General features: G+C 40.2%; 1 protein-coding gene across 3 annotated transcripts in view; it reads left to right on the forward strand.

Moving 5' to 3' along the window:
- The window catches only part of STAB2 (stabilin 2), a 162,866-nt gene that overhangs the window by 30,118 nt on the left and 118,962 nt on the right, over positions 1-13,786 (forward strand). For all 3 annotated transcript variants that reach the window (XM_072655757.1, XM_072655758.1, XM_072655759.1), the window contains 6 exons: positions 594-737; positions 2,997-3,053; positions 3,149-3,274; positions 8,493-8,546; positions 9,361-9,441; positions 10,998-11,150. In XM_072655757.1, coding sequence (XP_072511858.1) covers positions 594-737; positions 2,997-3,053; positions 3,149-3,274; positions 8,493-8,546; positions 9,361-9,441; positions 10,998-11,150 — 615 coding nt within the window. The remainder of the gene's footprint in view (positions 1-593; positions 738-2,996; positions 3,054-3,148; positions 3,275-8,492; positions 8,547-9,360; positions 9,442-10,997; positions 11,151-13,786) is intronic.

Here is a 13,786-nt window from a genome sequence, read left to right on the forward strand (position 1 = left end):
TGTGTGTGTGTGTGTGTGTGTGTGTGTGTGTGTGTTGCCAAAGGCAGCAATCATTCAGTTTGGAACAGGAAAAAAATTGAGCATAAAACCTGTTTCCTGGTGGGAAGGGTACAAAGCAAGATCAGCATTCCTTTTAAGGAAAAGGAAATAGGCTGTGTTTGTTTTAGATTGCTAGAGTTTATCTATCCCCTCTGACTTAACCTTCCATCTTTCCTAATGCTCTTAAAAAAAAAAAAAAACACCTAAGACTCCCTCCTTCACAAAGGGCCATTTTTGCCTGCTCCATCTCTCCTGGCCAGCATTATTTAAAGGAAATTCAATGATTTTTCAACTGTCATTATTCCCATGAAGGTTCTACCCATCACCTCCAAAATATGACTGTTTCCTCACAAATACATAGGCAAATAAGGACTAATGCTATATGATTATCTTATATTTCTATAACACTTTATAACATTCAAATGCCCAGCCATCCAAGGCCAGATAGTTAATGAAGAATGAAGTCGAGCCTAGAACCTAGGTCCTCTAACTCTCGATTCATAGTTTTTTCCATTACACTACACTGTTAACAACCATTCCTTTTACTTCTTTAGGACGATCAACTTAGGCTCAAACTCAGTGGAGGAAAAAAGAAAGGGAAGATCGTACGAGGGGATATAATCGCCTCCAATGGGCTCTTGCACATCATTGATAAGGCCATGGACAAGATGGCACCTGTCTTTGAAGGCAGCACAGAGGTGAGAAATCAGAGTTTCAAGAGATATTAACTTAGGCATTTTGATGGTACAGTGAGGAGAGCACAGAGGTTAGAGTCAAGAACCCTGGGTTCAAATCCTGCCTTGATACCTAGTATGTGACATTGTATAAGTCACTTGATCTCTGCCTCAGTTTTCTCCCTTTTAAAATAAGAAAGTCAGACTTTCTGATCTCCAGGATCTCTCCCAGCTCTAAATCTCCGATCCCATGATGCTCTTTTTTATTGCCCTGAAGAACAGGATCTATATATAAAAGCACAAAATAAGGGGGAAAGAGGTTACTTGATAATTGTTTCTTGTTGACCAGATGTGTCATTTCACTGGTGTAGTGCATCCTTAGAGAAGTTACACCTTTTAACCATGAACATTGCCAACATTTCTTCAATGTTATAGTCTTAGCGAATTGACTAGGACAGGTAAGTGACTCACCCAAAGTCACGCCACCCATCTGTGCTAGAAGCGGGACCTGAACCCAGCTCTTCTGACTCCATAGCTGGCTTTTTATCCACTATTAGCAGGCTGCTCCTCATCTTAGGGTCATACTTCATGCAATATTGGATTTATCCATCCATTCATTTGACAAACATGCTTAAGCCCCAATTGTCATTTTCAAAGATAAAGCATGCGGACAGGTAAATATAGTACATGAGAGAATACAATAAGTGTATAAAAGCAGTTTAAAGTGCTACCAACTCAAATGACAGAGAAATCTCTTCCGTTTGTGAAAAATCAGAGAACGCTTCAAGGAGGAGATGTTTTTGAATGACCTCCTCCATGAGGGGTGGGTAGGTTGTCAAAAGAGAAAGACAAGGAGAGAAGAGCATTCTGGGAGTGAATGGAGGACAGTACCACATAGAATGTATGTAGGGGACAAGTGAATACAGTTTAGCTGGAGTGTGGTACACACGGTGGGATATAGACAAGCTAGCCTAAGAGGGCTTGAAAGTTTCTTCTCTGAAATTCTTGAATCCTAAGAAGTATGAAATAAGGTAAATTGGAGTCACAAGGCTAGGAAAAACCTTCCAAATATCAGTATCCATGACGTTCCACTTGCCCTAAGGATCATTTTGCATTTATTTTGATCTTATCGTCTACATGACCTCTGTTGACTCTTGGTAGACTATAAGCTCCTTGAGAGCGAAGATTGCTTCATTTTTTATGACCTTATCCCCAGAACTTAATACAGCACCTGGCACACAGTAGGCATGTAACCAATGCTTATTGAATCAAATTCATTCAGTAGACATTAGGGAACCACACAGATATCTCTAAGACCAAGAGACCTAGGATAATAGGTTTAGAATTACTAGGGTCCTTAAGGATTATACACCCCAACTCTTTCTTTGTATAGCTGAAAAAACTGAATCCCAGTGAGGTCAGTGATTTACTCAAGGTTATATGGGTAGTAATTGACCTTGTTGGGACTTGAACTCAGGGTCTCTGCCATAAACCAGTCCCCTTTCCACTGTGCTTCTCTCAAGGTATCCATGCATCACACACAAACCAAAGACTTCCTTACAAAACTGAATATCTTTCATAGCCTCCGTAGGAGTCTTATAAGAGACCCAAGTAACTTAGGAGCTACGATTGGTATCAGAGTTCAGCTCTACCAGGTGATAGTAGTATAAGAGCAGTTAGGTGGTACAAAGGGTAGAGAATTGGGCTTGGAATTAGGAAGTCCTAGGTTTAAATCTGACCTCAGATACTTACTAGCTGTGTGACCCTGGGCAAGTAAGCCTCAGTTTCCTCATATGGAAAATTATCTGGAGAAGGAAATGACAAACCACTCCAGTACCTTTGCCAAAAAAATCCCCAGATGGTGTCATGAAGAGTCAGGCATGACTGAAAATGACTAAACCACAAACAGGTAATTCTAGTGTAGATGGTGGAATAATATTCAACAATATTTATTGAACAAAGTTGACATTTTTGTACTTTTCCCTGATGGAGAGGGCTTGCCAGTTGTAGTGGTACTTGTGGCAACCTGTTTCATTAGCCTGACACTTGGGAATTTACCCAGCATGCCTTGCACAAGAAGGGCATGGCTAGTCAACATCAACTCAATTACCTCCATCTATAGAATGACCCATCTGGAAGCTACTTCTCAAAAATACTGAAATATTTCTCATATCTTATGTCCATTAGCTCTAATACCTTAATACATAGCACCTTCTCCTCACTGATTATTTTAAAACAAAACCCAAGTGGTAAAATAATGCATTTGTCTTTTTTTTCTCTAAGCAAACCATAATGACGATGCTACAGCCAAGATACAGCAGATTCAGGTCCCTGTTGGAGGTAAGTTTCTGCATATCTCTCACTAAGTCTTGGGGAATGTTTACAAATGCATGTCTCAACTTGACAGTCCATAAGTCTTCCTTTGTCAAATTCAGGTAACAAATGTGGGCCAAGCCTTAGGTGAGGATGGTGTTGGTGGACCATATACCATCTTTGTTCCAAGTGATGAAGCCTTGAACAACATGAAAGATGGCATTCTGGACTATCTTCTCTCTGCAGAGGTATTGAGGTCAATCATACTTTGAGAGTATAATGTTAACTAGTAGAAATAGTAACGTGGCACAAAGGATAGAGCTCTGGACCTAGAGTCAGGAAGACCTGAGTTCAAATCCATCCTCAAGCACTTACTTAGCTATGTGACCCTGGTCAAGTCACTTGACCTCTGTCTGCCTCAGGTTCCTTATTTGTAAAATGTGGATATTAATAGAGTTGTTGTAAGAATAAGATGAGGTAATATTTGTAAAGTGCCTTGCAAACCTTAAAACACTATGTTAATACTACTTATTATAATATAATATAATATAATATGACAATATAATAGATGATAATTATCATCTTTATGTCAATTATGACCACACATAATTGTCATATCATTATATTATAATAAGGAATTATATATTATAATAATTAAAATATGATTGCAAACCTTAAAGCTCTATTTAAGTACTAGCTATTACATAATATGACAATTTAATGTGATAATATAATCTTTGTATTATTATAATTGTACATACTTTTTGTATCATAATAATATAATTATGTTGCATATGTAATAATTCAGGATTATGTTATTGTAGTAATTATAACTGTTTTCACCTAATTATTTGCAAATCATCCCCCCCATTTGACGGTAAGCCTCTTGATGGCAGGGACTAGATATGACATGTAACAGGATTTTGCCTTTCTTTGCATCTCCAGCAGGTAACCTCCTGACCAGCTCATAGTAGGCACTTAGTAAATGCTTTTTAATTAGAGGCAAAGTAACTTGTCCAAGGTCACACAGCTAAGAGCTAGAGAGGACCTCAGAAATCAGCTAGTCTAACCTCACTTTACAGAGAAGGAAACTGAGGCTGGGGAAGGTTAAATGATTTGCCCAGGTCAGCATGACTGCCTCCGGCTGTGTTTACACAATCTTTGTCTATACATTCAGCTCTACTTGACTCCCTTTGCAATACAGTGCTGTGTAAAGAACAGAATGACTCCTTGCATCTCACCAGACCCCATTTTCAAAGACAGCTTTTGGACAGAGCAGCAACTAGGCTGAACTGAGTGTCTTGGCCCCAAACAAGTTGTAAGTTGTAAAGGTTACTCTAAGCATCCCCATTGTGTGCCCTTGTCTCTTCTTCTAAGGTATCCAGAACCCCACTATTCTCATCCCCATCCCCCATGTCAAATAATTAAGAGAGATAACATGTAAAGTGCTTTACAAACCTTAATGTTACGGTATTGATAACTGTACCAAAAGCTTTTCTCATTAGGACCACACAGTGGGAGAATTTAACTGAAATGTTCTCAGATGGAGTAAAAGTATGACCCAATTTGTAAAAAATGGATTTTTGGCACATGTCTATTCTTGATTTAAAAATTAAAGTGAATTAAAGTCAATTTACTTTGTGTTTTGGAAGAGAATTTAACACTATATGATGCAATAACTAGTAATAGCAGTGTAGTTCAAAGCAAAGAACAAGGGATTTAGAGTCAGAAGGCTTGAGTTGAAATCCAGCCTTGGCCATATATTGTGTAGTCACTCTGTGTAGTCACTTGATTTCTCTAGATCTCAGTTTCCTCATCTGTAAAAAGGAAAGGGTTGGACTAGATGGATTCTGAGATTCCCTTCCCACTCTAAAATCATAATCCTCAGCAGTCATAATCTTATTTTTTATAAACATTGTTATTTCTTCGATATCCAAAAAAAACCTTTTAAAAACAGCAAGCATTTCTCCAGGCTACAATCAGGAACACATTGGTGTTATTTTTCTGGCCAGAAAAGATTCAATATTTAATTTGGAAATTTTTATTAAATTAAGGGTTTCCACCAAAAGTACATTGACTCTGGAACTCTTCAGTCCTCCTTCTGAAATTTGACTGGTTTCATGACCTAGATATGTCACTTAATTTCTCCAAGCCTCAGTTTTCTTATCTTCAGAAATGAGCAGGTTGGCATAGATGGCTAGGAGGTCTATTTCAGCTCCAGATCTGTGGTTGTGTCATTTACTTTTTGTAGTTTCAGTCCTTAAAGAGAAAGGTTTTAAACTCTCACTTCCCTGCACTTCAGGTCACTGCCACCAGGTGGCAAGAGCGTACCTCTCAGTTCTTGGTTAGCCTTCCAAGTCTTGTGCTTTTCCTGAGATACCAGAAGGTGGCGCTCTATTGGAGTAACTATTTTTAAAAAGGATGATTTTTCTATATTTGATATATAAAAATAATCCTTTTGTTAAAAGATAATTTTAAACAAACCTTAAATATTAACTTTACAGGTAGTGCTTTAGAGCCAGGTAACTAAAGAAATAAATTCCTAGGAAATAAGGTAAGCAGAAAAATAACAATTTTGAGAGGATCAGTCAGTCTTTTCCTCTGTTTCCTTTTAAAGTGAGGGCCTTAGCTTCCCCCAACTTATCTTTGGTGCCCAAGCTTCTCTTCTTGGTTTGTCATTAATAGCGTCACCTTTCAGGACTTCTCACCCACTTTTACCCTCCCTCCTACCCGCAGACCTGGCTGGCACATTTCCATAAGGTATAAACCCAAGGAATTTTTGTTTAAAGCAAACATTTATTGAATATTCCATCTTAAAAAAGCAATGTTTTTCTATGTCAAGTACAATCAAGAAATTAAATCTACTAAACTTAATTTTTAAGTATTTTTTAAATTATATGTAAAAGCAATTTTAACATTGATTTTTTTTTTTAATTTTGAGTTCCAAATTCTCTACCTCCCTTTCTCTCCTCCCCCCTCATTGAGAAAGCTGGCAATTTGATATAGGTTATAGATGTGCAGTCTTGAAAAACGTTTTCAAACTTATTTTTTTAAACTGAACTTTAAATATCATTTTTAAATGCCAAGCCTAGAGGCCTGTATTGGGCTACCCGAGTCTTTCTTACCTGTCCCAGGTCTTCGGTTGGCCAAACCGGATAAACGTATGAGAGAAAGGACGTTCCAGAGTCGAACAGGGGTTGAGCTTTATTACAGGGTTTCGGTTACAAGTGCAGGAGAGCCTTCCTTAGGAGGAAGAGGGGGAGATCTCCTAAGGAGGCTAAGCTTAAGGGATTGGAAGTAGAAGTACAAGCGGGGAGAGAGGGGGAGGGGAGAGAGGAAAGAAAAGAAGCGGAGCCCTACTGTCCTCTTGGCTCCACACTGCTAAGAGAGAGCTTTCTGGCTTCCTCAATCCTACTTAATCTTCAGCCACACAGTTTGCATCTCAATACCATGCTGTTAGGTAACTAGGTGTGCTCCAATCCGGGACGACCTCGAGGGCAGGGAGACTCCACCCATCAGGTATCTCCAGGGGAGAGGCGGAAATACCCGAGCTAGCCGAGCTAGCTCAGTCTGACCTTCTCGAACCCCCGCTGTTCATGGAGGGCCTCGTAAGACTCTAAGATTTAGAAGTCCCACTTTTACCCGCCCGAGACCGTCCACACAGAATTGAGCTTCCAGTCCCAACATTTAAAAATCACTAAAACATTTCTGAGACCTTAGAGTATGTCTGAGTATGCCCTACATGCAAGCCTATGTACCTATCTTAATCAATAAGCATCTGTTAAGCACCTGTTATATACACCAAGCACAAATACTAAGCAGAGACAGCCCTACCCTCAGTGAGCTTATGTTCTTTCTGGGGAAACAACCCATTCATAAATATTTAAGTATCACCAGGGGATGGGGGACAGGAGGAAAAAGACACTAGCAAATCAAGAAGCTACCAAGAAGGGAGAAAAAAGATACTCATCCCTGTTTGTCTTCTCAATTCTGCCTTTGCTAAGAACTGCTCTCACTCTCCTCTGTCTTTGATTATTGAAACCTGTAGGATCATTGGTTTAGAGGGAAGAGATCTCAGAGGTTCTTAATCCAACCACCCTCATTTTATATATAAGACAACTATAGCCTGGAGAAAAATGATTTACCCAAGACCACACTGCTAATTGTAGCAAATCAACATTTGAACAAGGTTGTTTAAATCCAAATCCCCAGCAGTCTGCTCCTCACAAGGAAGACCCCCATCTTCTTTCTGTCTGGAATTACAGAACCACTTTTCTCCCCCACCCTTCAAAGAGAAGGAAGTGTGTTTTTGTTGTTTTTTCCTTTAGTCTTTTGTATTTTTGAAGGCTTTGATAAGAGACTACAAACTCTGACAAGCTGAAAAAAGCTTCCTCAGCTGATGGATTGCCTGTCTGTCATCTGAGAACCAGCCTGGCTAAATTAGGAAAGGCTTGTCACCCTGCTGCACAGGGAGAGCCATCTGCCTTGGTGGAAACCTTATCCTAACTCTAACTCTCTAAATATGTTTTCTAGGACAAAAGGGAAAGGATTCCCTCCTTGATTTTCTCCAAGCCCAAAGATACCCATTTTAAATTTGCATTCGATGCTTCTCTTTCTTTTAAACTGGTTTGCTTCAGTCAGGGATTTTATCTTTCTCTTAAGGAGAACTCACAAGGGAGATTGTTTACATACCAGTATTCGTGTCTAATAAGTCCCTGGCCCTGATCCTATGATCTTCAGGCTAATATACAGAGTGCCCCAAAAGTCTTAGTGTATCTTAAGACTATGCCAGGCTGTGGGAACTCCCCTGTGTATGACTGCTTACTAGAAAGCCAAGCTTTGGACTTTGCTCTGGAATCGGACAGATATAATAGAGTATGAAAGCAATGCTCTCCCGAATCCACAAATTCCTTCCAGGAAAAAAAAATGGGAACTGGTGGATCTATGTCAAAGACTTTGATAGAAATGCCCTCTTTTGCTGCCCTTCCTTTAGTAGGGGTAATTTTGTCTCTGGACCACCACTGAGGAAGTCATTGTCATCACTTAGGCAAGAATGTGCCTGTCAGGGAGATGGCACCAAAAAACTCAATAACAATACCTGGAAACATATCCTGTTTGTCTGTATGTCCTGGAGAAGCCAAAGCAGAATTTAATATGGTGCTGAATTCAGTCCTATTAATGGCCTTCTAATGATAGGGTCTTGGTGGCTGGAATGCTGAATGTAGAGTCAAGAAGACTTGGATTCAATCAAAGCCTGAATCTTCCCTTGTGGTCATGGACAAGGCACACCATGTTTCTGGGTCTCAGTTTCTTTATCTGTAAAATAATTAATAATACTGTTATTACCCATTATACCTGTTATTATAACTAGAGGCAGTTTTGCATAGCAGATAGAAAGCCAGTCTTAGAGTCAGGAAGACCTATTCTGTCTATTATTTAAATAAGCATTTTATTTCTTCTGCACAGGGCTCTCGGAAGCTTCTGGAACTTGTCCGATATCATATTGTCCCATTTACTCAGGTGGGTATTCCATTTCCATGTTTAGGAGCAAGAGGAAGGTAGGGACAAGAAACCTATAATGTTGTTAAAATACTTTAGGCCTTAAAAAGAGATTTTTCTAAGCCAAAAACCCCTAATTTCCTCTATTTGGGGAGGGCAACCAGGATGGTGAAAGGCCTAAAGTTCATACTGTAGCAAGATGTGTAGAAGGGAAGACCGGGAATATTTGACTTGGAGAAGAAGAGTGAGCAGGGACATGATATTTAAGTGTTTGAAGGGATGTCACTTGGAATGAGGATTAAGTGTAGAAAAAGCAGAAAAAAGTCCTCAAAGAAAAAAAATTAGGCTTAATGAAAGCAAAAACGTTGTAAGTGTTGGAGCTATCCAAAAGTGAAGTGGCCTTCCTCTAGAGAAGGTAGATTTGCCCTTCCTCACTGGAGGTCCTCTACCAAGACAGAAGGACAATTTGGAGGGTTGGGTTGCAGAGGTTTTCCTTTGTACAAGTATCAGTTGGATTGGATGCCCTCTGAGGTCCTGGGTTACTGGGAAACTACACCTGGAGAAGGAGATTTTCAGCATTGGAAGGGCTCTCAGACACCATGTAATCTAAACCATACCTGAAGCTGCAACTTTCCCATTTCCCCCATGGGTGATATCAAGGTCTCATCAGTGTAATTTTCAAGGAACACATCCTCATCACACCAAAGCTTCAAGACCCATTTTTAAAGGGGAAAAATAGTAGGCAGATGAAAATACCCCTCTTCCTTCCCAGTTGGCACCTTGGATAGAATAATTTGGTTTTGGTTGTGTATTTATCATGCTTGGCTCATTTCAGCTGGAAGTTGCTAACATCATCTCCAAACCCCACATCAGGACCATGGCCAACCAGATCATCCAGTTTAATACTACCAGCAATGTAAGTCCAAATTTTCTTCTACTGGTTTCAGTCCCCTTGACTATAGAGTCAATGTCATTCATTGGTTCACCAAGTTATTCCACAGATGCCTTAGGCCAGTCTCTTACCACCCATATGATTCTCTCCCTCAATCTCCACATAGATAACTAAGTGATTTTTCTAATGTGTAGATCAAACCATGACATTCCCTCTGTTCTTTGAATTCCAGGATCTCCTTATGACCTCTCACATCACCGTATCATAGACTTGAAGTTGGAAGAGACCATAGAACCCAATGCCTTCATTTTGTTAAGCAAACCTATGGAGGCAAAATCATATGATGCCAGATCTAATGTTGGACCCCATGCCATTGATCTCCAAATCTAACACTTTCCCACACTGCCTCCCCTACTTGGGGTTTAAAGATCTTCACAATCAGGTTTTTCCTATTAGGCAGCTAGATGGCAGAGGAAATTGTGTAGGGGGGCCGCTTACAGTAAGGAAGACTTAAGGTCCAATCCTGGCTAAGATGCTTCCTGAATGTGCAGACCCCTTTATTTCTCTGAGACTCACTTTCCTCATCTGTAAAATAAATGGGATTGAATTTTGTGGCCTCCAAGGTTCTTTCTAGCTCTAACTCCACATCCTGTGATCTTTCCAGTCTTCCTTACACCTTCTGTGCATGTACTGTTACATACATAAGATGCTCTCTCTTGTTTTTGAGCCTTTGCATTGGTTGTTTCTGATGTTCTTCCCCCTCGCTTTCACCTCACTTCCTTCAAAGTTCAACTCAAACGCTACTTTCTACAGGAGGCCTTTCATGGTCTCCCCTCTCCCTCCCAAAGTGAGATTCCATTGTTTTGAACCTAGGATCATCAAAAGGAAAAGGAAATACCACATTAGGACATAGACTCTGGGCAAGACACTTAGTTTTTTCAGTACTCTGAGCTGTACGTGTCAAACATGGGGCATACCACATGTGGCCCACAATACTCCCAAGTAGAGGCCAAACTAGATTAGAATGGAATTGGGAGATATTTGACAAAATAAATAAAGATATAACAAAACACAGATAATGTTGATATGAGATTTTGTAGACCAATACGCTGCTAGCAGAAATGTTCACATATGGTTTGATGGCCTCCATTTGTATCTGATTTTGACTCCACTGCTGTAAATAATTCTCTGAGACAGTAAATTGTAGAGCAAGAAGTTTGATCTATATTGGTAGATATGGGATGGATAGATGGATGAACTAGAAGATGAATAGGTAAATAGATGAGGAGAAGAGATGGAGGAAGAAACAAAAAGGGAAGACAGAAGAGATAGAAGAGAGAGAGTGAAATGATGCCAGGAACTATGTTTTCTTCACCAGGAGCATTCTACATGACTGAAACCCCATAAAAGAATTTTAATGTATTATTATCATATGCTTCCTAACTAGGCAGGTCTTTTTGTTGGGACTGTCTTCACAGGAACAATGCCAAGAATTGTAAGTCTATAATACAAAATAGCTCAGGGAAGGTCTTTGGTTCCCAAGGAATACTGACGGTGCTCTGGTTTTCTTTCTTCTGCAGGGACAAATCCTGGCCAATGAAGTGGCAGTGGAAGAAATGGAAGTGGTTGCCAAAAATGGTCGAATCTATACCCTCGCTGGAGTTCTCATCCCTCCCTCCATCATCCCCATTCTTCCCCATCGCTGTGATGAGACACACAGAGACATGAAGCTGGTAAGGTTCAGAGGATCTTAGATTTCGAGTCGCCCAGGGCTGCATAGCTTAGAAGTGACTGAGCTTAGAGACTGAAAAAATACAAAAGCAGTGATTCTCCTGTCAGTTCAGAGACAGACAGCAGGATACAAAGACCTCGGTAAGTTCATAATATCCTAGATTTAGAGTTAGAAGGGACCTTAGAGGATACTGACTTTACAAGAAAGGAAATTGAATCTCAGAGAGGCTAAGTGACTCTCCAGGCTAAAAGAACCAGTGTCTGTGAGGGGGCCTCCAAACGCAGACCTTCCTGAAAACCTCTCTCCCAGACATGCTAAACAGCACTAAACAAGGACCTCAGAAGCCTTACCCTTCATGTTATTCACTGTGTATTAAGGACTAACCAATGCTACTCAGGAGGCAGGGGAAAATTGCAAAATGCTAGACTAGAGCAAATACATCAATCAACAAGCATTTTGCAAGCACCTGTGTGAAGTGCCAGGCACTGTGCTAAGTGATAGAGGTAAAAATACAAAGAATGGAGTCATCCTTGATCCCAAAGAGCTACATTCTTAGGGGGTAACAAGTACAAATACAGAGATATGCGCCACAGACTTCTGATTTTATTGTTGTCAAATTCCCAGTAAGAAAACTCCCTCTGCCAGTAAGAATTGCACCTGCTCAGTAACTGATAGTCTTTGTATTCCTCAGTTTTATCCTCTGTAAAATGGGGATAAAATTGGTGCCTTACAGAAAATGTGTCAGTTAACCAATTAACTAAGTTTTCAGTGTTTTTGAAATGCCAAATACTGTTGTTTTCTGAGCTTGTGAACCCCCTTGGTATCTACTCTGGTTTCCATGGTAACCTTTAGACTCATCATGTTGAAATCAGAATGTTTTAAAGTTCCCCACTGCCATATGGATGCTTTTCAGGTTCCCATGGATACCACAAGCTCAAATTTATTGGAGTAATAATATTTTGCATCAGTGCATGCCTTCTCTTGAGTGCTCTCCAGCTGAGACCTCATGAGCTCTTGTAACAAAATTCTGAATAGTTACTTCTGGTCTCATAATAACTCCCATGAAGCTCAGCCAATCCAACAACCATTTTGTATCTAATACAACCCCCTCTTTTTGCAGATGGAATTGTTACTGAGTGCTTATTTCCCTACGGGTTGGTAATGCCACTGGGAGAATCAGCTTAGTGGCATCTATGGAAAACTGGGTCTCCAGCTGCACAGAGATAGCCCAAGTCTCCTAACATAGCATCCAGGTGACCTTGGAAAAATTTATTTTCCCTCTACGGACTTCAGTACTGTCATCTGCTAAAAATAATAATAATAAGAGTTTGAATTAGATACCTTCTCAGGTAACTTCTAACTCTAAATCTATGATCCTCTAAGAGTTAAGTCACATCCATCCTCAGTCTCAGTTTCCTTACCTGTAAAAATAAAGGAGTTAGTCCAGATGACATCTGAGCTTGCTTCAAGATCTAGAGGGAAAGGAGAAGAGGTTTATTCTATTTTGTTCCAGTGGATAGAAGATAAATTATCTAATTACCAAGAAGAACTTTCCAACACTAAGGACCACTCAATGAAAGAATGATTTGCTTCCTGAAGTAGGTGAGCTCTCTGTCACTAAAAGTATCCAAATATCATCAATTAGTGATGCTATAGAGAAGAAGCCTGATTGCAAAGAAAAGTAACCTAGATGACCTTTGAGTCTCTTTCCAACCTTAAGAATTTATGATTCTTTGGAATGGTACCTAAACATAGATTTATAGCTGGAAGGGACCTTAGGGACCTTTCGTCCAACCCTTTCATTTTGCAGAAATGGAGACCCAGGAAGGATAGATATGTGACTTGCCCAAGGTCACACACAGTGTTATAAGTGAGATCTGTACCCTGGGAGGTGACTCATTACCGGCAGAGACAGTCCTTTCCACTTTGGAATAAATCTCATTGGTGGGAAGTTTTCCTTCAAATAAAGCCAAAATTTGCCTCTATACATCTATCCACTGCCATTTATTCTGCCCTCTAGGGCCAAACAGAAGTCTAATCTATCTTCCAAATGACCCGCTAAACCAACGATAGCCATTGTCGTTAAGTGCTTACTTCCCATCAGATTGTCTGTGCCACAGGGAGAATCAGCTTAGGGCTGCCTGACAAGTTCAATCAAGCAACACAAAGCATCTCCTCTATTAAAAAAAAAAAAAGTATTCCGACACCAGATGTAATTCTCACCCTGCTGGCACTCAGCAACTTTCTCCGAGAAAGAACATCCCTGTCCAGAGTCACATTCCTCCCTAGAGTGGTCATAAGTTATAGCTCAGATGTGTGATCATGCCCTGGGCATCTTACCAAGAATTAAGGTCATGGGAGGAAGCTAACCAGCCTGGAATCATGGGGAGGATGCAAAGGCAATTCCCCTCAGCCCAATGCCTGCCTTTCTCGCCTTTCCAAATTACTTTCCTTCCTCATCAAAACATAGGGAGGAGCAGCTGGAGCAGCTGTCTGGCTCATCTAAGTAGGAGTAGATCCATGGCCTCATCAGGCAGTATGCCTGGGTGAGGATTGGGGCCAGAGGACAGCTTCTTAAAATGATGGAAAATTAATATTCATTAATTGGGGGAAAAATAATGCTCAAAAGTAGATGGG

The sequence above is a fragment of the Notamacropus eugenii genome, chromosome 3 (genome assembly GCF_028372415.1).
Source record: "Notamacropus eugenii isolate mMacEug1 chromosome 3, mMacEug1.pri_v2, whole genome shotgun sequence".
NCBI classification, from domain to species: Eukaryota; Metazoa; Chordata; class Mammalia; order Diprotodontia; family Macropodidae; genus Notamacropus; species Notamacropus eugenii.